General features: G+C 32.5%; 7 protein-coding genes across 15 annotated transcripts; 6 read left to right on the top strand and 1 right to left on the bottom strand.

Moving 5' to 3' along the window:
* Window positions 1–193: 193 nt before the first annotated feature.
* LOC116337557 (lysoplasmalogenase-like protein TMEM86A) lies at window positions 194–3,950 on the top strand. Of its 6 annotated transcripts, none has more exons than XM_031762224.1 (7): window positions 194–276; window positions 2,063–2,172; window positions 2,646–2,727; window positions 2,799–2,968; window positions 3,048–3,238; window positions 3,303–3,538; window positions 3,640–3,950. In XM_031762224.1, exons 3-7 carry the CDS (start codon window positions 2,698–2,700, stop codon window positions 3,721–3,723), a joined length of 711 nt encoding a protein of 236 aa, XP_031618084.1. In that variant the 5' UTR covers window positions 194–276; window positions 2,063–2,172; window positions 2,646–2,697; the 3' UTR covers window positions 3,724–3,950. The 6 variants fall into 6 exon arrangements, with proteins under 6 accessions (XP_031618084.1, XP_031618080.1, XP_031618085.1 ...); XM_031762220.1 differs by having other exon boundaries at window positions 2,063–2,198; XM_031762222.1 differs by lacking the exons at window positions 194–276; window positions 2,063–2,172 and adding an exon at window positions 2,417–2,557.
* Window positions 3,951–4,184: 234 nt separating this feature from the next.
* Window positions 4,185–6,759, top strand: LOC116337559 (eukaryotic translation initiation factor 4E1-like). Its single transcript, XM_031762228.1, has 3 exons — window positions 4,185–4,446; window positions 5,325–5,793; window positions 5,900–6,759. The coding sequence occupies exons 1-3, from the start codon at window positions 4,417–4,419 to the stop codon at window positions 6,055–6,057; spliced, it is 657 nt and encodes a 218-aa protein (XP_031618088.1). The 5' UTR covers window positions 4,185–4,416; the 3' UTR covers window positions 6,058–6,759.
* A 99-nt stretch (window positions 6,760–6,858) lies between these two features.
* On the top strand, window positions 6,859–10,812 carry LOC116337514 (NF-X1-type zinc finger protein NFXL1). 2 transcript variants are annotated; one of them, XM_031762140.1, is made up of 11 exons: window positions 6,859–7,376; window positions 7,440–7,643; window positions 7,707–7,765; window positions 8,240–8,432; window positions 8,505–8,771; window positions 8,847–9,095; window positions 9,159–9,292; window positions 9,380–9,441; window positions 9,515–9,604; window positions 9,695–10,054; window positions 10,144–10,812. In XM_031762140.1, the coding sequence occupies exons 1-11, from the start codon at window positions 6,981–6,983 to the stop codon at window positions 10,752–10,754; spliced, it is 2,625 nt and encodes an 874-aa protein (XP_031618000.1). In that variant the 5' UTR covers window positions 6,859–6,980; the 3' UTR covers window positions 10,755–10,812. The 2 variants fall into 2 exon arrangements, with proteins under 2 accessions (XP_031618000.1, XP_031617999.1); XM_031762139.1 differs by having other exon boundaries at window positions 6,860–7,376; window positions 9,515–9,647; window positions 9,711–10,054.
* A 427-nt stretch (window positions 10,813–11,239) lies between these two features.
* On the bottom strand, window positions 11,240–14,230 carry LOC116337539. Its single transcript, XM_031762194.1, has 9 exons — window positions 14,212–14,230; window positions 13,957–14,048; window positions 13,580–13,694; window positions 13,097–13,264; window positions 12,866–13,036; window positions 12,655–12,793; window positions 12,224–12,587; window positions 12,014–12,144; window positions 11,240–11,804 (listed from the first exon to the last, which is right to left on the bottom strand). Exons 2-9 carry the CDS (start codon window positions 14,011–14,013, stop codon window positions 11,666–11,668), a joined length of 1,284 nt encoding a protein of 427 aa, XP_031618054.1. The 5' UTR covers window positions 14,014–14,048; window positions 14,212–14,230; the 3' UTR covers window positions 11,240–11,665.
* Window positions 14,231–14,619: 389 nt separating this feature from the next.
* Window positions 14,620–17,313, top strand: LOC116337532 (phosphatidylserine lipase ABHD16A). Its single transcript, XM_031762177.1, has 8 exons — window positions 14,620–14,848; window positions 15,011–15,064; window positions 15,269–15,582; window positions 15,641–16,064; window positions 16,154–16,318; window positions 16,391–16,572; window positions 16,673–16,803; window positions 16,880–17,313. Exons 1-8 carry the CDS (start codon window positions 14,783–14,785, stop codon window positions 17,128–17,130), a joined length of 1,587 nt encoding a protein of 528 aa, XP_031618037.1. The 5' UTR covers window positions 14,620–14,782; the 3' UTR covers window positions 17,131–17,313.
* Window positions 17,314–17,668: 355 nt separating this feature from the next.
* LOC116337558 lies at window positions 17,669–18,758 on the top strand. 2 transcript variants are annotated; one of them, XM_031762227.1, is made up of 3 exons: window positions 17,669–18,003; window positions 18,065–18,432; window positions 18,510–18,757. In XM_031762227.1, the coding sequence occupies exons 1-3, from the start codon at window positions 17,724–17,726 to the stop codon at window positions 18,522–18,524; spliced, it is 663 nt and encodes a 220-aa protein (XP_031618087.1). In that variant the 5' UTR covers window positions 17,669–17,723; the 3' UTR covers window positions 18,525–18,757. The 2 variants fall into 2 exon arrangements, with proteins under 2 accessions (XP_031618087.1, XP_031618086.1); XM_031762226.1 differs by having other exon boundaries at window positions 18,065–18,758.
* Window positions 18,759–20,590: 1,832 nt separating this feature from the next.
* On the top strand, window positions 20,591–24,210 carry LOC116337519 (peroxisomal multifunctional enzyme type 2). 2 transcript variants are annotated; one of them, XM_031762150.1, is made up of 10 exons: window positions 20,591–20,661; window positions 20,779–20,829; window positions 21,180–21,407; window positions 21,480–21,923; window positions 22,001–22,098; window positions 22,168–22,432; window positions 22,510–22,797; window positions 22,913–23,383; window positions 23,452–23,664; window positions 23,803–24,210. In XM_031762150.1, the coding sequence occupies exons 3-10, from the start codon at window positions 21,209–21,211 to the stop codon at window positions 24,015–24,017; spliced, it is 2,193 nt and encodes a 730-aa protein (XP_031618010.1). In that variant the 5' UTR covers window positions 20,591–20,661; window positions 20,779–20,829; window positions 21,180–21,208; the 3' UTR covers window positions 24,018–24,210. The 2 variants fall into 2 exon arrangements, with proteins under 2 accessions (XP_031618010.1, XP_031618011.1); XM_031762151.1 differs by lacking the exons at window positions 20,591–20,661; window positions 20,779–20,829 and adding an exon at window positions 20,910–20,925.
* The last annotated feature ends 401 nt before the right edge of the window (window positions 24,211–24,611 follow it).

Genomic DNA, 24,611 nt, shown 5'->3' with positions numbered 1-24,611 from the left:
TTACAATATTCGATTGGTTATGTTATGAATTGAAAGATGAAACATTCCATCAAAAGCTTATATATTCGTTCTGGTATTTTCATGTATATAATATAAGATGGATGATGCAGATGAAGTAGATAAATCTGCAATTAAATTTAGTAGCGAATTTTTTTATGCCTGTTTTTGATTCAATTTTAGTGTAATTTAGATGAGCCAGCCGAAATGGGTCGATTTCCCGACGGGTTCGAATTTATAAAATTCAACTGATTTGATTATAATGCTATTTTATTGAAGGTGGCCAATCATTTTCGATTTAATTTTTTTTTCTTCAGAAAAGACAGTAAAACACTTGAAAGTGAAACAGCTTGCATAATTTAGAGGCGTTGGAAAAGTGTTTGGTATAGAAAAAACAAGTGAAAAATATATTTATTGACATTAAGCCATAATATTTGATATTTAAAGGGTAGAATTCAACAACACCAAAACGAACACATCACACTATATCATTGTGTAATTATACGATAAAACCGAAAAAAAAACATCGAAGCAGAAAACGATGATTTTGACCAGTTGATTTGAAGCCACAAATTTGCTCAATAAGCAATGAAAATTCGAATATTGCAAATGCTTTAAGTGGCCTCTCTTATCTAAATATTGACTTCAATCTATCATAATTTCATATATATATGAAATATTTTTTCCAATTCTATTCCACTATACTTGTTCTTTATTCTCACTTCTTCGAATTGAGTTCTATTTATATAGTCTTGTATTGATGGTCAATTTTTTAATATTGTACATTTATGTTCATCATGTCTGTGGTCATGTATTGTCGAAGAATGTGGTATATCTTTCAATTAGTTGAAAGAATTGAGCCAAGCTGAAAGGGTGTAGTTGTTTAAATGACAACCAGTTGTACCTGACAAATCCAACGTTTTTTTACCTTCAATAAAAACAAAGGCATTAAATTACATTATTATCTCTTCGTTAATTGAAGTTGGTACATGCCTATGAGGGGAGGTCAAGAAGAAATGACTTCACTTACACGAACAATAATCGGCAACAATAATCATTACAATGAATTTTATCGATTTGAATATTGTATTTAAACAATGCACCTTGCCATTCTATTGCATTTATGTCAAATCAACTGTTTACAGTTAACATGGAACATAAAACAGTGGTGCAAAATGGATATTGGTGTTATGCCGGCTTGGACATATAATCAATAGTTGAATTTTACACATGGAAATTTCAAAGCATTTTCAACGATATATCATTTTGTTATTATAATTGCATGCTTTATAGACATTTCTTTTGATAATATTCAATCCGTGGTTCATTTATTTATACAAATTGAAGAAACAAAACTTTTCATTGTTAACAGTATACATTCGTAACAGCGCCATTGCTTGATCGAAGCAAAATATTCTTCAAACACTACCAATAAGTTATTGGCAATAACTCATCAATAACTTGCATAGCATTTTAATTGCAGCATTTATAAGTTGACTCTTTGAAAAAATGAACATTTTGACCACTTATAAAACAAAATGAATGAATATATATTTTTTATTTTCAAAAATAATGGGTTAACCTTAGAAGGTACGGCAATTTGGAATTTTAAATATTTATATATGATTGTCCGAGAATGAATGTGAGACTTCTCCTGAGAGTTTATTGAAATGTAACACCACCATACAAAACATGCTGACTGTCAGCAATTTCATATATATATATATATATATATCGATAAATGTACGATAAGACAATAATTTCCATCTAAAAATGGACTTATTTTTGCCATGCCCTTGCAATGTAACGAAACTATTTTTGGCAATTTTCAATTTTAAATGATATCGTGAAGTGAACGTAAATAGATGTTAATTGATTGTGGCAGTTGACTGTTGAAATTGAACATATACAATATTATTTTGAATTTAAAAAGAAATGCAAAAACAAATGTCAAATGTATATTTATATGCGTACAGCGGAAGTGATGATAGGGCAAAATAAAAATCAGCTGTATCATTGCAAGTCAAATTGAATATAAATTGATAATGAATACGTTCGTTTACAGTAACAACAAATACAACTGTACAAAACAACAACAATCGTTGTGAATACAAACGAATTGAATTGAGAGTGAAACGAGTACATAGTTGAAACAGAGAGTGTTGGAGATGCTGGGTAATTATAAACACCTCTACAATAAGGTAAAATATATTCAAAATTGTAAGCTCATCCAGACGAAGAGTGTGATAATACCCATCCATATTGGTTGTAGACAATAATAACATTTGAACATAGTATATGTGTAAGAATCAACAAACCGATTTATTTTCGCCCAACATACACAACATGTACTGGGTGTGTATTTGCAAAAGCGCTAAATATATATGTGGCCGTTTGTATTTGTGTGTTTTGAACGCATCACAAATTCAGTTAATCGGTGGCTGCTATTCATGGAACAAACAAAAAAATTATAAAGAGATGAAAGTCTTTATCATAATGCAGCAGTTGCGCGCATCACAAAACGTGTTTCTGCAATATCGGTTGGCCAATCGCTGCACTAGTACAAATGCATTTACAATTTTTTTTTTCGTTTTTTCGAAGTGAGACCTGATTGATAAAAAATAATTAATTCTTTCGTCATATTGCAGTTAAGTGCAGCAAATAAGAAAAAAATCACATTTTAAAATCGAAGACAACAAAATGACAACAAACGAGGAGCTGTTTAATATCGTAAATATTAATTTCCATCACATTAAAAAAATGTGAACAATTAAAAATAAAATGTGATACATTCGATTTAGATAAAGATTGCTGGACCAAAAATGGTGCCATTTTTCAAGGCGGTCTGTGTTTATTTTGTACTTGATGCTCATAATCAGAACGGTGAATATTGGACGACAATATTAAAATGTGCCCCAATTGTTGGACTTATATTGTTTATTCTATTGTATGGAATCGATATGACTGGCGCGTAAGTGTCTTATTTCAAAATATGTATCTCATGTTAATTTTTGTTCAATATAAATAATGTATGTAATGGAATTTCGTAGGCTTTCTTATGTGCACAAAATATTGATTGCCTTGGTTTTTTCGTGTTTGGGTGATGCACTTCTCAATCACAATTATTTTGTGTATGGCATGTGCGCATTTGCTGTAGCTCAACTATTTTATATTATGGCATTTGGATTCGAACCGCTAAAACTTTGGATCGGTATCATACTTTATTCGGCCGGTACAGCAAGTAATATTAATTTTAAATTAATTTAAACGCATATATTGTAAATTTATTTCTTTGTTCGTTTCAGCTGTTTTTCTACTTTGGAGACATTTGGATTCGGTTGTTTTGATTGGTCTTCCTATTTATACTATTTTATTGGTAACAATGTGTTGGCGTTCGTTGGCGCTTCTGTTTTTCACTGCCAAAGTACAAAATTCCAAAAATATCTTGAGGACCATTTGTGCGATTGGCAGTGCTTTGTTCGTGCTATCCGACACAATGATTGCTATTGATAAATTCTACGCACCTATACATAATAGCTCTGTATGTAAACAATTTCTTTTTTCTCGTTTAATTTGCACACAATTTTATGGACAAAATAAAAGAAAAATTAATTCATTTGTGCGTATAATGTTCGATTCCAGGTATGGATTATGTCAACTTATTATGCAGCTCAATTTGGAATTACCCTTAGCATTGTGGATGTAGAAAAATTCAAGAAAACTTAATCAGCGAATAAAAAGAATGTAATAATAATATAGACAGTTCGAATTCGGTGGATTTTTTTTGTGTGCCGAAAACCACGTATTATCACAATAAGTCTGTTTTTATTCTAAATAAAATATTTCATATTCGATGATTGTGTACGTACTGTAAAGACAACGAAAATATGCAATTGCCATTTGAAGTTAATTTTAAATAAAAAAAAATAAACAATGTGTCGAAATAATAATAAGTCAATGAAAATAAGAATGAGTCTTTGTTTAAATAAATCATCTTTCGTGTAAACCGCTCTGTAAACAACAGAAACACTGACCGGTCATTGAGCGCATCCATCGACATTGAATGAACGGCATGACGTTTGTGCGCATGTTACCAAATGACAGTAAAACCATCATTTAAAATTCGTTCATTTCATATTGGTTCAATGTATTTTTAACATTCGGTGTTTCACCATCAAAGCACTACATCATTACTGGTTTACTGTGTCTGCTGATATATACATATACATAATTTTTTTTTTGTCAAAATTCGTGCGTTGCCTTAATCTAATATTCTCATTTTGGTTGCGGTGCGCCCATAAAATAGTTTTGCAACTTAATTATAAAAGTATACAAGTTTTCAATTCAACGAAAATTCCAAATTGATTTTTGTAAATAAATTTTGATTTTGTTCATTAATCATCTATATTTAAATTTGAAATGGCCAAATCGAGTGCTGAAGAAGTTGAAGTAAGTAGCAAAATAAAATATATTGAAAAATAAAAATGTGCGTGTGTTGTCCGCAACTAATTGAATTCGAAAGGTTGAACGGTACGTGGATTCAGCATCGAATTCTAATTGAATAGAAAACAGACGGCGAACAATTTATTTAAAAAAAAAATCTGCGGTGGAACTAAATGTTAACATATGTGTAGCGGTGAATTGTGTGTGAATCGAATGCATGAAAATAGATGAATTTTGTCCAACCAAAGATCATTAAGTGATGAATTTCTATTACTTATTTTTGTCGCCATTTTGGTTATGGCTAATTTTTGATTGCAATTTGATGCTTCAACCCATTCATTTTGCATTGTGAAAATGTGCTGGAATTTTATTTGGGTAGCGGTATATGAAGCATTCGTGACAGAATTTTTTTTTTAGATAAAAGTATGAAAAATACATAGCCCGATACCGTTTGGCACCTGTGTGTTGATTTACACATACATATACACACGCCGAATGAAAGTGGGTGTGATGAAAGTATTTCAGAAAAAGTGATGTGAAATAAATTAATACAAGCAATTTGATTTTAATTCCATTATTTTAACCACTCGAAATTGTTCCAAATTTCGCATTGTCAAGTCGATGTTTCAGTATGAAATGGAAGAGAAAGAGAAGAAAAGTCATTGGTACGGTTAGCTGCAATACATATGCATTAAAATGGATTCAAGCCTTTACTTCAAATGTGCCGTATTGAATAAGCATGCTACACTTATCAGTATCGTGCTCATTGATTTTATTCCATACAGAATCATTTTGCATGTATTTTAATTTAAAGCAAATTTTCTGTTAGGTTTGACAAGAATATTTATGCATTATTATATGGATATAATTTGTTTTATTTCCAGAAAACTGAAAACAACGAAACAATTGTAAAGAAGTTTCCGGAAAATGCATCGGAAATTGGCAAAGATGCATCGATTGAAAGTTTAATAAAGCATCCATTGCAAAATTCATGGACACTTTGGTATTATGATCATGAGAAGGGTAAAACATGGGAAGCATGCCAACATCAAATCACAACATTCGATACCGTCGAAGACTTTTGGAGCCTGTATAATCACATCAAGCAACCGACAGAAATCAAAAATGGTAACGATTATTCGCTATTCAAAAATAACATTCGTCCGATGTGGGAAGATGAGCAAAACAAAAACGGCGGCCGTTGGATCATCAATTTGCAAAAATTCTTCCGGCCACATGAGCTCGACAAGTTATGGTTAGAGGTCATTCTATGTTTGATTGGCGAAGCATTCGATTACTCGGAAGATATTTGCGGTGCGGTGGTCAATGTTCGTCTTAATCGCCACAAAATTGGTAAATATCAACAATTCCCATTCCATCAATTGTTTTGAATCAATTTATTTTGCATCAATTTTAATTGATATTTATTCTTGTCATTTTCGTTTTTCCCAATGATCAGCTATCTGGACGTCAAACAATAACAAACAGAGAATTCTCAGCATCGGCCGAAAGTTAAAAGAAAGTCTCAATATACCGCAAGAATTGCAAATTCAATACGAACTGCATAAAGAAACTGCATTCAAACATGGTGGCAAAGCAGCAGCATATACTTTGTAGTTTTCTTCAGTTATAATTTCTTTATCACATCTTTTCTCGATTCGGATAAGCGAAATCCTTTCATTTTTTTTATATCACATTCTATTATGCGAGATGAATAATTTTCAATTAATTTTTAAGTGAAAGATTGTGAATAATTTTATTAATGGCATTATTATCACTGCTAGATTTATCTACGCTATGGTATAATTTCTTCTTCGTTTTCTTTTTTTTCTGGTAAAACATAATTTAAACAAGAATCATATGCAAATTATAATTTAAATATCAATCAAATTTAAAGCAAAAACCGGGTGTTTTTTTCGCTCCGAGTTTTTATTAGTTAAGACATACAATTCATGTAAAAAAAAACAAAAACCTTCAAATCCAAAATCATCATTTTCGGTGAAAAAAAGAGAACAACAGCAAAAAGAAAATAAATAAACTTTTAATTTGAGCAAAAAAATCTAGTTTTTAAGTTTTCATTACTGAACGAATGAGATCGTATAAAAATTTCATTCATTTCAACACATTAGATTCGATAATATATAAATTTCTAACTAAAAATGGAACCGTAATAATTTATCATTGAATCATTTCAAATTGAATTGTTATTATAAGTTCGCTATTAAGCTAGATAACATTAGGAGGTTTGAAATGTGCATAACATTATAAATTAAATAGAACATTTGCAGAAAACAAAATAAAAACACCGGTCATGCGTAATTTCATTCGTTTTTTGTGTTACCACATAGCATTCACAATCACATTGCTGAAATTTGCTCCGTTGGAAAATTGATACACGTCAACGTCAGACAAAACTATTAACCTAAAAACATTTGACAGATAATGTCAACATCGACAATATTCATCGAACGGTACGTGGAGCTAGACCGTGTTGATTTACCGGTGAATTCTATTAATTTTTCTATAGTTCTCTAAACATCATGTCAACATTTAACAATAAAAATAAAAAGAAAACACCACAAACTGAGAATTACAATAAGTCCAATTCGACGAATGCATGGCATACCAAAGATACAAATCAACAAACAACATCAAAAGAAACAAAGAATGCGACAAACAAGCAAAATGCGTCCAAAAATAAATTTAAAGAGGCTCAAATGGAGCATATACAGGCGGCAAAAAAACACTTTCAAAATTATGAAACCAGTTCGGATGAGGAAGATCTCGAAAGTGATGCATTGCTCGAATCAGTGTTCAAAGGCTATGACGGTGATCGAAGCCAATTAAGAAAGACACAAGAATTTCTTGAGCATGTTTTTCAATCAGGCGCAGCCACTTGTCTTATTTGTATTGCAACCGTTAAGAGAACGGATTTTGTAAGTTTCCATTTCGTATATTTATTCTTGTTTTGATTCATTCGAAGTTTATTCTTATTCTAGATCTGGTCATGCGAAAATTGTTTTAGTTTTTTCCATTTGAATTGTCTGCAAAGATGGGCAAAAGACAGTATATCACAACAGAAAATGCACCAAGAGAATGATGTTGGCGGCTATTACAATAATCAAGGCGAATATATTCCAAAGCAAGTGAAAGCCATCAAATGGTGCTGTCCCAAATGCCGTGCTGATTATCCTCCAAGTGATGTAAGTGTTTTTCATTATCCATTTCAATTTTTTTTTGTTATCCATTTCAATTTTATTTAATAGATACCACAAAACTACTTTTGCTTCTGTAAAAAAGAGTTGAATCCGGCAAATCATCTGTGGTTAGTACCTAAGAGTTGATTAATTTGTTTTTTTCCAATGTGTGTGCGTTTGTGTACGGTCAAAACTTTATAGTTTCTTACATTCCCAATGGATTTCCAATCATCTCTCACTCACTCACTCATGCATTCATTCGGCCAGACAAACACACACACACACACTCTGTGTTTCTATCTCACATACATTTCTGTTTCCATCATCATCATCATCGCATTGACATTGTCATTTGAAAAATCTCATTGCACATATTATAGAATTATTGTGAATGATGATAATGGAAAAAGAATCAAAGGAATAAATCAGGAATTGTAGAGTAATGGAATACATATAGTACATACAGAACGTAGTTTCTCGACAGACTGAATTCGATGGCCATAGATTGGCATTGAATCGATCCGTTTCCTTAATTTCTTCATCATCTTTTTCCCCTTTGATTGCCCATTGATTTACCAAAATCAATTCGACATGCATTCCAGGTTAGTACCACATTCATGCGGTGAAGTATGCGGGAAACCATTAAAATCGGCATGTTCGCACAAATGTCTAATACTTTGTCATCCAGGGCCATGTCCGCCGTGTTCACAAATTATAAGCACATCATGTGATTGCAATAAGTCTAATTTAAAAACGATACGATGTTCACAAAACTCTTGGAAATGTGGAAATAAGGTAACCGTCATCGTGATTTGGTCAATTATTTTGTAATGAAGCATTATAAATAAAATTATGTTGATGTTTTAGTGTTCAAAGATTTTGGCGTGTGGTATTCATAAATGTGATCAAGTTTGTCACAAAGAATGTGCACCATGTACAAAAAAGAGTCAACAAAAGTGTGTATGTGGTAATCGAGTACAGGAACGAGACTGCAATAGTTTGATTTGGTCATGTGAGAAAATGTGTAACAAATTGTATGCATGCGGACGACATCGTTGCAAGGTTAAATGTCATAGCGGTGATTGTGGTGAATGCCCTTCTGGTCTACTGAGATCGTGTCCATGCGGCAAAGAAGTGAGTTAGCAACACTAGCTTAACTTATATGTCAGTAGTAAAAATGTTGGCATTTTTCTTGTTTCATTTTTGTAGACAACTCAAGCACCATGTACATTGGATGTTGAACCTTGTGGCAATACATGCCAAAAAATCCTGAAATGTGGCAGTCACATTTGTGCAGAGCGATGCCATCGAGGTGAATGTGGCCAATGTTTGGAAATTGTCGAAAAAAAATGTCGTTGTGGAAACTATTCAAAAGAGTTACCTTGCAGCAAAACATTTCTGTGTGAAGCAAAATGCAAACGTATGCGAGACTGTAATAAGCATGCATGTAATCGAAAGGTATGGCTTGTGACACACCCTAAGTTTGTACATAATTCAATGTTGTTCATTTGATGTTTCAAGTGTTGCGATGGTGATTGTTCACCTTGTGATAAAATATGCGGAAAGACGCTATCTTGTGGAAAACATAAATGTACATCCGTTTGTCACCATGGACAATGTTATCCATGCACTTTAACAGCGACTGTTAAATGCCGGTAAATTTTTATTTCTTTTTTAATAAAAATTATTAAATGCATTGCATATAGCTTTAATTAACAGTTACAATTGATTTTTATCGATAGATGTGGCAATACATCGATGGATGTTCCATGTGGTCGTGAAAAGAAAACCAAACCACCAAAATGTAATCTATTTTTTTCCATTGTTTCCATTGCTTACTGATTAATTTCCATTCATTTTTATGTGATTAACCCTAGGTAATCTACCATGTAAAATTCCATCAAAATGTCATCATAATAATGTGCACAACTGCCATATGAATGAGTGCCCGTCATGCAATAACATTTGTATGTTAACAAATGATGTGACCAATTGTGAACATCCATGCCGGTACATTTTATTTTGATAAACTATTTTATTTTCTTTACTAATTATAGTGAATATTTTGTGCAGAGCCAAATGTCATGATGCTGTTAAAGTGCTGGTTGTTGATAAGAATTTTAAGCCAGCTGGACCATGGGATATTCAACCAGAAAAATATGAGATTCGAAAATTGCCGCATCCAAAATGTGAAGTTAAAGTACCGGTTGAATGTATTGGCGGACACGAATTGGCATTATGGCCTTGTTGGAATTCGAAACCGGCATCATGCGGTCGAAATTGTGGCCGAACATTGAAATGTGGCAATCATTTGTGCGAACAAATGTGCCATATTGTTGATGATAAAACGTCAAAAATGCAAGATAAATCATGCGCCGAATGTTTGGAAGGATGCCAAGTACCGAGACCGCCGGGATGTAAGTGTTTCAATTTCATTTTCCATTATATTCCATTACATGTTGATTAATTTCCATTAATTCCATTTTTTTCTTCTGATTATCTCTAGGTTGTCATTCATGTGAGAAAAGATGTCATCCAAAACCATGCAATCCATGCAATGTGGTCACTAAAACGGCCTGTCACTGTGGATTGAATCAAGTTTACTATAAATGTCACGAATTCTATGGTGAAAATCAACATGACAATGAGGTTAAAGAAAATCGAGAGAAACGTCTTAGCTGCGGCAATCGATGTATTAAGAATTTTTCATGCGGACATCGTTGCACAAATGTATGCCATTCGGGCAAATGCCTGAACGAAGAATCTTGCCGGAAGAAATTAAAAGTTTATTGCGAATGCAAAAATCGAAAAGTTGAAACCACTTGCGACAAACTGCGATCCGGATTTATATTGGGTTGCGACGATACTTGCAGGTCAAGACAAGAAGAGACGAAACGTGTGGCTGAACAACAAGAACGCATCAAGCGTCAACAGGAAGAAGAAAAGAATCGTATAGAACTTGAGGAATTTGAAAAGAAATTCGGAAAGAAAAAATATAAGGAGAGAAAAGCACAAATTATTGAAGATACCGATAATTCGCATCTTTACAAATGGGCAGGGCTTGTGGCTGCTGGAGCCATACTCGCCGGTTTTATTTATTATTTATTTGCTCAATAATTTTAGCAGATTTTTTTTTGACAAATTAAACAGGAGATTTACCTTTTTCCAAGTTTTATTAATATTTTTATCATTAGTCACATGAAATAAACAAAATTAAAGACAATATAATAGTTCAGTAATGTGCGAGCTACATTTTACAGGGGGGAGGGTGATTTTTCAAAAACCAAAAATTCTCTAGCAAATCAACCAAATTTTCGTTTTTTTTTTTTTTTGGAAGTCACTTTTTGAGGCGAAAATCCCTAGCAAATCGAAAGAATTTTCTCCGCGAAAAACCTTAGCAAATCGGAAAAAAATCTCTCGGAATTTTCTACATTGATGAGCTAAAAAAAAAAAAAAGGGCTTCACTTTTTTCATGAAAAACCCTAGCAAATTCGAATAATTTTCGCGAAAAAAATTTTCTCATCCAAATCACAGGGGGGGGGGGGCCCCCCCCCCCCCTTCGCACATTACTGTAATAGTTTATTCAGTCCTGAATTTATATGTATGGGAGTATTTTATGTATTTAGTTTATTTCAGTTATTTACATAGCAGTCACATGAGACTTATATAAAAGTCAATGCCTGCAAATTATATTGATCGTACCCAATTAAAATGTTCACTGTAATGCGATTAGGCTTGCTGATTTTGTTCCTCTCTGAGATTTTTTTTTGGCCGAGTCAATAATTTGAAATTTTCCATAATTTCCATAAAAATAACAAATTCTGATATCAAAGAGAAAAAAATCCGGCAAACCTAATAGCAGTGAAGTTTTTTTATATTTTATTATGATTTAAAAAAAAGGAAAATGGATTTTTATGTAAATGTTCAATGTTGTGGATGAACAACCTTTTAAGTCCATATCTTGTCTTTGAATACAAACGAAGTAAAAAAATAAATTTGATTTGACATGCTCATTTAGAATCAAGATTTTAATTGAATTTTTTCGAGAGCTTCATCTTTTTCCACATTTTGTCAACATTTTTATCGTAGTCGAAGTGTATCGAAACATTAACCATGTATGCAATGAACGTAATTAATGACAATACGGTTATATATTCAGCACGATTCCTGAAATAACATGTAAGAGAGAATTGTGTGTTTAAATTGATTCTAATTTGATGTGTTTTTGAAAATATAATCTTTTTGCATGAAAAACCACAAAGTCAAAAACTGTTTGCTTTCACGTTTCTTTAAGGTTCATTAAAAACAAATTTTTAGTTTGGGTTTAACTGAACATTTTAAAAAATAATAATATTTTTTAAAGATTCAACACTCACTCGAATGGCATACCACACACAGTATACCAAATACTTCCATCCGAAGGTGTAATTCCGTTCGGCAAACAATGAAAATCATAATACATTTCATCATAGTTTTCCACACAAAGGTATTTCTGTCTTTCCAATGTCTGTATTAAATAAAAAGATGGTATGGATTAAACGAAATTGATTGCGTGAAAAAAAATGGTGAACAGATTAAATGAAAACCTTCAAAATCGTATGAACTGGTTCAGTTTCATTGCAGTTCCCAATCGGTTGGTGCATACCAACGGACACAACATCTTCGGGATTGAAGAAAATAGCGGTGCCCAAATAAACCATGTAATGTACAATAAAATGTCCGAATAACACTTTCGACATGAAATTCATTTTAGCTGGCTTTTCGTATCGGTTACATTTCCTATCAAATTTCCATACAACTGCGGTGAAAATCAACAATATACTTATCGCCGTCACCTCAGACGGAACATTATAGAAATCATGGAGCGGATGATAAACCGCAACAAAGAATAAACAACCAGTTGGCATTCCCAAAAATGATGCACAAACTAATGACATAATTTCTGATTTTCTATAGGAAAAAAAAGATACAATTAATAACATAAATTAAAGTAAACAAAATGGGGATGATGTCTCACAAAGTTCCAGCTTGCCATTTGTCTAAATCTTTTCGTTTCTCTGTCCATCTCCGTACAGAATGAAACCAAAAGTGAAAACTCGCAGAAAAGCACAAATGAAAGTAATACGAATTCCATGGCACCCAATAATGGCGATCGTCTTATTTGTTTAGATAAAAAAAGAAACTGGTAAAAGTTATACAGAATAATGAATTTTAAATATTCAACGTACAAATATTGGGGTCAGTGTCATGCCATATCCAATGAACAAATTTCGGACCAATAATATCGTATGGCATATCAACCAAAACGGTCATCAGACCAACGGCCATATGTTCAACCAGTTGAGATTTTAATTTCATTTTCGACACCGTCCAAGATGCATGATAGTAAAACATTGGATCTATTAAATGGAAATATTATTATTTTTGCGTCATAAAACCCTGCAAGAATTGTAACGTACAAAGTATCGCAATGTAAAGTGCCATTCTACGATCGAAAAATGTAATAATGCCTTGGGCATGCCAGAAATTTTCGATAAATGGCGCAAAATATGATATTAACTCAATCACAAATCCATGAGTCATGGACGCAAAAAATAACCACGGCCATCTTCCTCCCGTTACGAAAGCTGTGAAAAAAACAACAAATCTGAATATTTAAATTATGGTGAGCTCAAGTGGAGTTTTAATGTCCAATATTTATTGAAAACGCGTGAGTAATAGCTATTTTGGTTATTAATTTGATGACAGGTGTTTGAATAAATGTAAAGAGCTGATTTCTCTTATCACTTGTGCGAATATTTTGATAACGTGTAAAACCCTTAGTTATCTGTTCATAAAACATTGACTTCAAAAAAAAAGAAACAATTCTATCCTTGAACTTACACAAAAGATTTAATGACATATACTTTATAATTATATTATTGCTGATTGTATTAACAAACCATGGGCAAGCATCAGACTAGCTCCAATTAAGAAATTAAGCTCACAAATGGCGTAGGTTGGATGCGATTTCCAATAATCATACGGATCTCTATATGCTACGAGCCAGTCTCCGAACTATAAAAAATGAATTTTAAATGTAATCAAAAAAATGTATCTTTGAAAATCACACACTCTCTCTTTTTATTCAAGAAAAAAAACAATTTGGAATTAAGAATCTCTCGAAATCCACAAAAACAATATTCAAATGTGTTAAAGAATACGAGACAAGAAAAACATCCATTTACATTGGAATTTTTACTTTTTTTACCAAACAAAAAGGTACGCGGAACATTTTAAAAGCTCTATACATGTTGGATATATAGCAAAATAAACTTACGCTGGAGTAGTTCATGGCTGATCGTTCTTCACCAAATCCAATTATATCATATTCCATATTGGCACCAAAATGTTCTTTCGCTCGCGAACAAACTGTAAAAATTGAATAAAAACTCTGTACATTTGGTCACCTCAAACTCGGCATTTTCAACTATCAATATTATCGCTTTAATCAATTTGCGATTTTTTTTTTGTCTTGATAAACTAATGATAACATTTTTTCATAACCAACAAAATTATTCAATTTCGTATTTACCAAATAATTTTTAAGGTGTATTGTAAATAATTTAAAGCACACACAATATTTTATGAAAAATTGACTTTGTGTTTTTTTTTTCTAAAAATATATACACAAATTGGAATAAATTTACAAATAGTTCAAAAGTATTGAATTTTCGCGCCAAATCAACATGCTATACTCATTTGAAACGATGACATTCATCGCACTGCTCATGCACGAACCAAACGCACACATGCAAAACAAACTGTCGTACAATACGAACACTTAGCACAGTAGCAGAAAAAAACATTGCTATATTTACTTTTGGAACAACAATTGTCAAAAATGTTGTGTTGTTGTTCGCAGTAATGTGACGATGTTTTAATAAAAAAAAGTCCAAGATTTAAATGTTGGATTTGAATTTAATTTGTGTATTAATTAAACAAATAAAATAACAAAAAGTGTTCAACTGTATTTATTTTCCGAAATTGTTTTTAATTTGCAATAATTTGCGTTTTGTTTCGTTTGTTCGATTTACATATATGGTGTAAGAAATATAGATCAAACAATAACAAATTTAATCAAACTTGGCTATTTAGACTGAATTATGTCATTCTTTAACTACATTTTATCACCGCGACTCTACAAAGTGTATCGTGATGGTTCGATACAGGTAAAATTATAATCAATATTTTTATAGATGCATATGGTTATTCAAAGATTGTCAAAACAACGTAAAACCATTAAATTTATGTCCATGTTGTTCGATTTATTTATGTAATGCAATTTTTTTTTTTCATTGTGGTTCATCGTTTTTTGTATTTTCCATCGGCAGAGTCTCTACGAACCTGGTGGTTTTGAAAAATGGGGTGATCAGGTCATCTCAACGGTTAGTATAAAATAGATATATGAAAATAGTGTTGAAACAATTAAATACAACGCAAAATGTTGTCAAATCTAAATGCATGCAAAACAAATGACATTTATAAATATTTCCATTAAAAAAACACACATACACATATTTTAATTGCTTCAACATTGATTTTTCATATCGTATCCGTAATTCCTAATAGTTTATTAATGACTTTTATAGCTATCGCTAATGTGGAACATCAGCTATTATACGTCTCCATTGATAATAACATTTTTATATCGACGTGGCTATTTTGTAGCTGAATCGATATCATCATTTGCTAAAGTTTCAACTGGAATTGGTTTATTGGTCGTGATATCACTTTGTGTGCGAAGTTTTGGTCGTTCGTCATCAGCAAGCTATCGGAATTTCGTAAAAGCTTTGGAACAAGCCAAATCAAGTGTGACCAGTACCAACTTGAAAGATAAACTTCGATTGTATGATTTTGAATTCAAAGAGTGGCCAGTTGATTTTGATGTGAAAGATGTGAATGGGTAAGATGCGTTTATTTTATCCATTAATTGTTACTAAAATTGTTTGATTTCATTTTAGTGATCAAAGTAAGCGTCATGTTGCTTTGAGCGCAAGTCGATCGAAACCATTTTGGATTTCAACGCTTCCATGTGAAATTGTAGCTTACATTGCAATTCATACATTCGGCATACGAATGATATACCCCGGTTCAATTCGATTGCTGCAAAGTTTTCTACATCCAATATTGGTGCAAGGACGCGCTAAATTGGTTGAAGAAGAGTCTGGCAAACGTAACAAATTGAGAACCATTGATGGAAATGATATTGATACAATATTTATTGATCGTCGATCAAGTGTTAGTGAAAAGAATAGCAATGGTCGAACATTAGTCGTTTGCTCCGAGGGAAATGCTGGTTTCTATGAAATTGGCATAATGACCACACCGCTTGCTATGAAGTATTCAGTTTTGGGATGGAATCATCCTGGTTTTGGCGGTAGCACGGTAAGGGACAAGTCAAGCACTACACACATATAGATCATCGTATGTTAAATTGTTTTAAACCATCTTTTTGAATTATTTTTTTTTTTTAGGGATTACCATATCCACAACAAGATCAAAATGCAATGGATGCTGTTATGCAATTTGCAATTCATAAACTGGGCTTTCAAACAGAAGATATTATTCTATTTGGTTGGAGTATTGGTGGCTATTCTTCACTTGTTGCAGCTGCACAATATCCAGATATCAAAGGAGTTGTAAGTAAATCGCAACTAATTTATTTTATACGTTTCATTGTATTTATGCGATTGATTATATTCAATCGATAGATTCTCGATGCAACTTTTGATGATGTACTACAATTGGCAATACCTCGTATGCCAAGCAGTATATCAGGCATTGTTCGAATTGCAATCAGAGATTATGCCAATCTCAATAACATCGATTTGATCAACCAATACAATGGTCCAGTCCTAATGATTCGTCGCACCGAAGACGAAATCATTGCCGAGTAAGTGTTAATCATGTACCGAGTATATTTACAAAAAAAAAAAAAAAAACAATCCCATTTACTTTTCGATTAAAATACATTTGGATTCCGCTTTTAACAGAGACAATGAGATCGAAACAAATCGCGGAAATGGCTTACTTATTCATCTATTGAAAATACGGTTTCCGAAAATTTTCCAAACCGAACAAATAGAACGAATAACAAAAATGTTATCTCAACCACTCGATAAAAGTAAGTGTCTGTGCTTGATTAATTTTTCGTTGTTTTTTTTTAAATATCGATCACAAACCGATTCTCGTATTTGCAGCAAAAGACTTGACAGGCGGACATGAATTGATGCATTCGCTTCTGTTGTCGTATGTGTCTGAAAATTCAAAGCAATATCCGTTGGATATCGGTGAGGAATATACATCGGAACAGCGCAATCAGATGGCAGAGTATTTGGTTCGAAAGCATTTAATCGATTTTAAGTCAACTCACTGCACACCGCTGCCAACGGAACATTTCCGTATACCATGGGACGTGCCCAGCATTGAAAATGACTTTATCTTCACGTAAAATACATTTAAATATGCATTTAAAATTATTTAAGAAGTATGTTCGGTAAAACTTATGTAACCAGATCATTTTTTCATTCTAAAAAGGCAAAACACTTTTTTTCTTCAATAATTCAAATGATTGAAATTAAAATGGCATAATATTTACAAATAAATATGCATCTTGAATTGACTCTTTCAAATATTGACTTTGTCTTTTGAACAGTAATCCGCGGAGGCAGGAAGGTATTTTTTTTTTCTTCAGAAAAACTCTTCAATTAGCTTGGGATTCACACCGTATTCATTATTGTTGAAACAACTTGAGTTGTGTCGAATCGATTTTTCTGACATTAATTATCGTTTTTTATTGACAAATCAAATTCAAAATATGAATCGTCGATGTTTACTTAAGTTGCTTTACAAAACCATTATTCGTATGCATGGTAATACATCTCATAGCACATTTCGTTTCAATGTACCAAGCTTTGTTTAACTTGAAATCAGCTGATCGATGACAGTTGTGTTGTTGACAGTAATTGACATTCCAAATAAATTGCGATTTGATGTTGAAATTTTACGCATCGATATTTTTTTATAAAAATATAAATAAAGAATATGCATCCAATACATAGCATTAGCGTATCTTCGAATGTAATGGATTCTTTATTGAGAGAATTTGAAGGATATATCAATTCAAAACGTTTAAAATCTCGAATCACCAAGATCGTTGATTTGATCGATGTGCTTTGGAAGCGTAATGTATTTTTAACTGATCTTCAAAGTGTAACAAATATTATTCAGAAATATTTACCAAAAACTGAACAACGGGAAATATGGAATTATTTAAGTAGTTTAGATCCTAACGAAGGCATTGCAAATTCAGGAAACAGATACGGTATAATTTAATATAACAATTCTAAATAACATACATTGTGAAAATAATTGATGTCTTTTAGCAAAAATTCGTCAAAAAACTGTAAACCAATCGGCATCACCTTCAAATCACCAAAGTTCGTCGATTCAAACAACACACGTTCAACAATCTCATTTGAGAAATGCGCTCCCAAACACTGAAGAACCGGCACATTTTGACAAACATAAGGTTTTCACAGTCGTTTGTAATGAGATTGAAAACTGGCGAGACTTTGGCCGTTGTTTTGGTATGAGAGATGTTGACGTGAATCGCATAAATCAAGACCGAGAACTCAACAATGACACCAGACTGATTACAAATCGAATTTTGGAGCAGATGCAGGCCATATATCGTGATCAATTCCCACAAAAATTATGTGATGCTTTGATTGAAGCCAGACGAAAAGATATTGTTAGACAATTGAATAAAATGAAACTTATTTAACTTTATTTATAATATTGATATAATATATATAATATTGATTTTAGCATTACGATTTTTGATTTCATAAAAGACCTGGTTTGTATGTAGATGCATATCTTTTGATGTCGGCAATCCGGCCAAGGAGGGATGATTTCAGAATTTTTAAACACCCTAACAAATCAAAGGAATTTCTCTCGTTGAAAAACCTTTTGAAAAATGTGTAAGAATTTTTTTCCTGAAAATCTTTTTAAAAAAACCTAAAAAAAGGGATTCAAAATCATAATTGTTTTAAACCACAAAGTCGTTTACTTTATTTGTTCAACATTTTAATTTAATTAATTTTATGTAATAAAGTTGTGATGTAAGATGTATTTCAAATCAAGTGTGCGATAAATAAAATTATTTCAAAATAAATGCATCAATTATTATCACGTAAAAACATTTCATCATGAAAATGCTGAACATATTCGAACGAATATGGTCTTATCTCAATTAGTTTCAAATTTGTGTCCAAATTATTCCATTTTGTTTCATCGATGGGGTAAATGTACATTATAATTTTTCGGGCTCCTTCTAATTTTTCTCTCTCTCTGTTCAATTTTGCCACATTGATTGTCCCTTTGTAAATCCTCTCAATTCGTATGTGTCTCAATTTTACTGAATGTCTAATAAATGGCAAGATGTGTTCTACATTTCCCAAAAATTTTATATGTATTCGTGTAATGCTTGTGCAATAGTTTACCAACTGTGTGCTACATTTCAGACGTCCATGATTTGTATTGTACAAGAATAGCTCTTGTAAACTGGTTAGAGAAGCGAAAGGGGATAAATCTGGGCATGAATCTCTATCTGGTCTATAAAAGTCATTTATACCCAATTTAACTATTCCATTTAATGATCCGACTTCATTGATCTGTTTTTGATTCATATACCCGAAATATATGCACAGATGCTTATAAAAACCACGCTTATGAAGCTGGTTTAAAGATTTACAAACCGCATCACCCATACTATCAAAACATGAAATGTTCAATTGTAAAATGAATGTCTCCAGTTTCTTTTCAGTTTTCATAATAAAATCCAAATGTGGCAAAATTCTTTCGCTGGTCGAGAAGTGACAAATGCTCGGATTATTCTCCAAAAATGTCATCAATTCATCAATTCTGGACGATCTCACATAAAAATATTCAAGTTTTGGATAAATTTGATATAACCAGTCGTCGTTGTTATGACATTCCTCATTATCGTCCCAATTACAGACACATAGACGTTTTACATTGGGACAGAAAACGAGCAAATTCTTATGGGCACCCCGAAAAGATGTTCGAATAACATTCAACCTTTCAATTTTGCTTAAAATCTTTCTTATAAATTCATTTTTTGCACTTGCACCAACAATCATCATATTTCGCTCCGACAATTGCAGCTCTTTGATAGATTCATATTGCTCTGGTGAAAATGAAGCCATATTTCCCATGCAATCGTCACTGAATCGAAAGTTTTGAAAAAATCGCATGTAATCACTCAGATAAATCTCATTATAATCACCACCGAATCTTAACATTTCAAATCTCTTGGGTACGAACACTCGAGTGTTCGGTCGTTTTCCAGCTATTTCCACTATATGATTTACGTAGTTTGTTTTTATATAGTATCCAGCGTAGTTTTTCAATCGTTTACATGTTCGCCCAAAATTACACAAGTCTTTTAATGGCAGTAGTTCAAATATTTCATCGAAGTGGATGCAACTCAATTTAAAAATATCTGGAGAATGCTCGTCATTCACATCAACAATATCCACAGTACCACTTTGACTTGATATACTTTGATTATTTAACTGGACTTCACCACTATCTCCCTTTTGATTTTTATTCATTTGGTTTTCCATGACGTGAACAAATTGTACTCTGTTGCAAAAATCGAAATCAAATATATAAGGAAAATTGAGCTTAAATTGAACTTAACCTTCAGCTGTATAGACTTCAGACACTCTGCTGAGTCACAAACCGTTTTTTCGTACTTTGATGATAATTTACCAACTTAGCGAATTGCCATCATAGTTTTTCAATTTAACACTAGGTGGCTTGAGCTGACAGTTCAAAATCTTCAATACATTCTGCGAATGTTGTATTGTATTATAATTTGTATAAACGAATGTGCTACTTTCCCTCTCTAATATTTTGTGTTCACATTCATTCTTGTTCCATTTCCACAATTGTACGTCTTGAAGAGGCAATTTTTTTTTAAACCTTATTATCGCTTTGATGTCGGTGAAAACATTTATATACTAACTGTGTTTTTTCGTGTTTTTTCTGTGTTTTTTTTTTCTGGTAGACAAACGACAACATTGCAACATCAATAATTGTGTATATATATATGAGAAGAGTAAGAGTTCGTAAAAAACAATAAAGAAAAAAAAAAACATTTGAAAAACAAGTTTAAATTCGCCATAATTTGACGTATTTGCGTATTAAATTTATTGTAATTTAATCAAAAAAAAAATCGAAAATCAGCACACAAATAAGTCTAACATTTGATCGTTGGAACCTACAATTAAAATACTATTTATAATTTGCTGATTCATTATTTATTTTACGATAAGATTTCCATCGATAAATTTAAACAAAAAAAATCATTTTATTATTTTTATCAATTATTTCATTTTAAAATATAAAACAAAAATCGAAATCGTTTCAATCACTATACAATAGAAATTTGTCTCTTTTGTGTGCTAGAGTAAATAAAATTGCAAAAATTGTTGAAAATGTCGGCAAATGATCAATTAAGATTTGATGGTCGTGTGGCGATCGTTACGGGTGCCGGTGCTGGACTGGGTCGTGAATATGCATTATTATTTGCTGAACGAGGAGCAAAGGTTGTTGTCAATGATTTGGGTGGCAGCACCTCAGGCGAAGGTTCAAGCAAAGCAGCCGATATTGTTGTAAACGAAATTCGGGCAAAAGGTTCGTATTTATTAATAAAACAAAATAAGAAACAGCAACAGCAACATTTCATGTGAATGTTCTTCATTACAGGCGGTATTGCATGCGCAAATTATGATTCAGTGACTGACGGCGATAAAATAATCAAAACGGCCATGGATAATTTTGGACGAGTTGATATTTTAGTAAATAATGCTGGCGTATTGAGAGACAAAAGTTTTGCAAAAATTTCCGAACAAGATTTGAATATCATAATGGATGTTCATTTCAAGGGAAGCTTTAAAACAACACAAGCGGCTTGGCCAATATTCAAAAAGCAAAATTATGGTCGTATTATCATGACGACGAGTAACTCAGGAATTTATGGAAATTTTGGTCAGGCAAATTACGGTGCAGCAAAAATGGCTCTCGTTGGATTGTGCAACACATTGGCCATTGAAGGCGAACGGAATAATATTCATTGCAATTGCATCGTTCCAACAGCCGCATCACGTCTCACTCAAGATGTTCTACCGGAAATTCTATACAATGAATTGAGTATGTTATCATATTTGAAATGACTGAAGGGTGGCTATTATTATTGTGGCTTATTTGTTTATATTTTCAAAATTTAGAGCCAAAATTAATAGCTCCCGTTGTTACTTACTTATGCCATGAGTCAAGTACCGATAATGGAGCCATCATCGAATCAGCAGCCGGATGGGCAACAAAGGTACCATACGAAAATAAGGCATATCACTCGGATTTATATTTTAATATTTAATTTATTGAAATTGCACAGTTGCATACGGTGCGCGGAAAGGGAGCAATTCTACGTTCGTCCATAATGGAAGATGTAACACCGGAAAAGGTTCGAGATGCATGGGAACGTGTAACTGATATGTCAAACACTGAGCGAATGAGTTCAATTGCTGAGGCCACTGGTAGTTTAGTTGGAATCCTTGACCAACTCGAAGTAGATCAAAAAGCCGGATCACAAAACGGCCAACAACACCAGGACATATTTTCATTTGGAAATAAAGATTTAATACTATATGCACTTGGCGGTAAATCATCTATTCATAATAACATTTTAATTTGACGTTAACCAAAAAAAAACCTCGTTCTCCTTTTTCGTTTAAAGTGGGTTGTACCGTAAAAGATTCAATCGATTTGAAATTTTTATACGAAAATCATCCGGACTTTACATCGTTGCCAACTTATTTCATAATGCCAGCGTTGTTATTGGCAATGTCATCGACTTTGACACAATCGGCAATTACACATACGCAATTTGATTTATCACAAGTACTGCATGGTGAACAATATTTGGAAGTGTGTGATGAACTACCTACGGAGGGTAGTGTTTCCACAAGCGGATCTGTTATTGATGTTGTTGATAAACGATCTGGAGCCGTCGTCGTTTTAAATTGTAATTATCTTAAATTCAGGGATTGTTCCACAAACGGGGAAACAATTCCTGCTTAAATTACACCCATCTAATGAATCATGCATTTATGTGATTTTTCTAAATTCTTTTATATCAGGCGATTCGTTCGATCAAAATGGAAAATTATTGTTTAAAAATCAACTCTCAACGTTTGTTGTTGGGGCCGGAAACTTTGGTGGCAAAACAAAAGCATCGGATGAGGTTAAACCGGTGATTCCAACACCAAATCGTCCATTTGATGCGTCAATCAAATATACAACTAGCGTTGATCAAGCTGCCCTATATCGACTATCTGGCGATTTGAATCCATTGCATATTGATCCGGAGTTTGCAAAATTGGGTGGACACAAAGTGCCAATAATGCATGGCTTGTGCACGTTGGGCTTTTCAGTGCGAGCGATTTTATCAACATATGCTGACAACGATGCATCCCTATTTAAAGCGGTTAAAGCACGTTTCACAAAACCGGCCATACCCGGTCAAACGCTCGAAATTCAAATGTGGCAAAATGGCAATCGAATTCACTTCAAAACCGTTATTGTTGATACTGGAATCGAAGTGATAACAAGTATGTATCAAACGATTTTTATCAATCAGTTACATAGTATCTGATTCTTTTGAATTCTTTCGTCAAAGGCTCTTATGTTGATTTGAAGGAAGTTAAAAAGTCGAAGGCTACTCCAATGGCAAATTCATCGAATTCAACAAAATCATCCGTTGAACTAAAAAGTGATGTTATTTTCCAAACAATTAGCGAACGTATTAAAGAAAACATTGAAAAGGCCAAATCAGTGAATGGCATATTCCTGTATAACATCACAAAAGATGGCCAAATCGCTAAAAAATGGAGTGAGTTGTTGCATATTAATATTAAATCTTATTTTGTATGTTATGTTTTCTTAGCATAAATTCTTTTATGAAGAAAAAGAAGAAGAAAACAATTGTTTCGTAACAAATTAATGTTAACGTATGTACATTTTTTAATAGCAATCGACTTGAAGAGCGCAATATTGTATGAAGGCCCACCGAATGGTGTCAATGCAGACACAACGCTTACCGTGAACGATGATGATTTCGTTGATATTGCACTCGGAAAAATCAATCCTCAGGTTGCATTTATGAAGGGAAAACTCAAAATAGCCGGAAACATTATGCTGACGCAAAAGCTTCTTCCACTGCTTAAAACTGGACCAAAGCTTTGAGCAAATTACTTTAATTGCATTCATTCCAGTGACGTGGTCACTCTATGAGAATAACACATGGTTTAAGGGTTTGGTGCTTGCTGAATGATTTTTATCACATTTTTACATGGGTTAAATGTAGATACTAAGACACGATTGTTATGAATTTCAAATTCAAAATCCAATGGCATTGTCCGCAATATGTTGCATTTCATTTGAGGTTTTTCATTTTTAAAATTGGGTGATTAATTAAATGAATTAAGCATGAATGGTGCTTTAAATCAAAATGAATGATTTTTTTTTTAAATATTTAAAAAATAAAATAATTTTAAAACCAAAATTTTCTTTTGTTTTATTCATGCTCATTTTTTATTAAACTTAAAGTCAACATAAAGATCAGATGTAAGTACCGGCCAGCAATAATAAGTTCAAAATTACATTACGAATACTGATTAATATAAATTTATTCACTTATACATATTTGTTTGTTTTGAATAACGAAAATGAATCTATTCAAAAAAGCATCAACTCTTAATCGTTAGAAAAATAATACTTTTTATAAGTGAATTATTGATTTAGAAAGGCAAGAAAAACCCGTTACATGTTTCATTTTTT

Source organism: Contarinia nasturtii, unplaced genomic scaffold (assembly GCF_009176525.2).
Source record: "Contarinia nasturtii isolate CC-2019 unplaced genomic scaffold, AAFC_CNas_1.1 Cnas_scaffold_285, whole genome shotgun sequence".
NCBI lineage: Eukaryota > Metazoa > Arthropoda > Insecta > Diptera > Cecidomyiidae > Contarinia > Contarinia nasturtii.
The sequence above is the reverse complement of the archived record's forward strand: the minus strand, read 5'-3'. Positions and strand labels throughout refer to the sequence as shown.

Bases quoted from the DNA above. Each gene is read 5' to 3' on its own strand.
- LOC116337557 (XM_031762224.1), top strand. From the start codon at position 2,698: ATGACAACAAACGAGGAGCTGTTTAATATC. The intron at 2,969-3,047 runs GTAAGTGTCTTA...GGAATTTCGTAG, and splicing joins GGAATCGATATGACTGGCGC to GCTTTCTTATGTGCACAAAA. The intron at 3,539-3,639 runs GTATGTAAACAA...GTTCGATTCCAG, and splicing joins CACCTATACATAATAGCTCT to GTATGGATTATGTCAACTTA.
- LOC116337559 (XM_031762228.1), top strand. From the start codon at position 4,417: ATGGCCAAATCGAGTGCTGAAGAAGTTGAA. The intron at 4,447-5,324 runs GTAAGTAGCAAA...TTTTATTTCCAG, and splicing joins CGAGTGCTGAAGAAGTTGAA to AAAACTGAAAACAACGAAAC. The intron at 5,794-5,899 runs GTAAATATCAAC...CCCAATGATCAG, and splicing joins TCTTAATCGCCACAAAATTG to CTATCTGGACGTCAAACAAT.
- LOC116337514 (XM_031762139.1), top strand. From the start codon at position 6,981: ATGTCAACATTTAACAATAAAAATAAAAAGAAAACACCACAAACTGAG. The intron at 8,772-8,846 runs GTGAGTTAGCAA...TCATTTTTGTAG, and splicing joins CGTGTCCATGCGGCAAAGAA to ACAACTCAAGCACCATGTAC. The intron at 9,096-9,158 runs GTATGGCTTGTG...TGATGTTTCAAG, and splicing joins AGCATGCATGTAATCGAAAG to TGTTGCGATGGTGATTGTTC.
- LOC116337539 (XM_031762194.1), bottom strand. From the start codon at position 14,013: ATGGAATATGATATAATTGGATTTGGTGAAGAACGATCAGCCATGAAC. The intron at 12,794-12,865 runs GTACGTTGAATA...TAAACAAATAAG, and splicing joins TGACACTGACCCCAATATTT to ACGATCGCCATTATTGGGTG. The intron at 12,588-12,654 runs GTGAGACATCAT...TTTTTCCTATAG, and splicing joins AAATGGCAAGCTGGAACTTT to AAAATCAGAAATTATGTCAT.
- LOC116337532 (XM_031762177.1), top strand. From the start codon at position 14,783: ATGTCATTCTTTAACTACATTTTATCACCGCGACTCTACAAAGTGTAT. The intron at 14,849-15,010 runs GTAAAATTATAA...TTCCATCGGCAG, and splicing joins ATCGTGATGGTTCGATACAG to AGTCTCTACGAACCTGGTGG. The intron at 16,573-16,672 runs GTAAGTGTTAAT...CGCTTTTAACAG, and splicing joins GAAGACGAAATCATTGCCGA to AGACAATGAGATCGAAACAA.
- LOC116337558 (XM_031762226.1), top strand. From the start codon at position 17,724: ATGCATCCAATACATAGCATTAGCGTATCTTCGAATGTAATGGATTCT. The intron at 18,004-18,064 runs GTATAATTTAAT...GATGTCTTTTAG, and splicing joins AAATTCAGGAAACAGATACG to CAAAAATTCGTCAAAAAACT.
- LOC116337519 (XM_031762150.1), top strand. From the start codon at position 21,209: ATGTCGGCAAATGATCAATTAAGATTTGATGGTCGTGTGGCGATCGTT. The intron at 22,099-22,167 runs GTACCATACGAA...GAAATTGCACAG, and splicing joins CAGCCGGATGGGCAACAAAG to TTGCATACGGTGCGCGGAAA. The intron at 23,384-23,451 runs GTATGTATCAAA...CTTTCGTCAAAG, and splicing joins TGGAATCGAAGTGATAACAA to GCTCTTATGTTGATTTGAAG.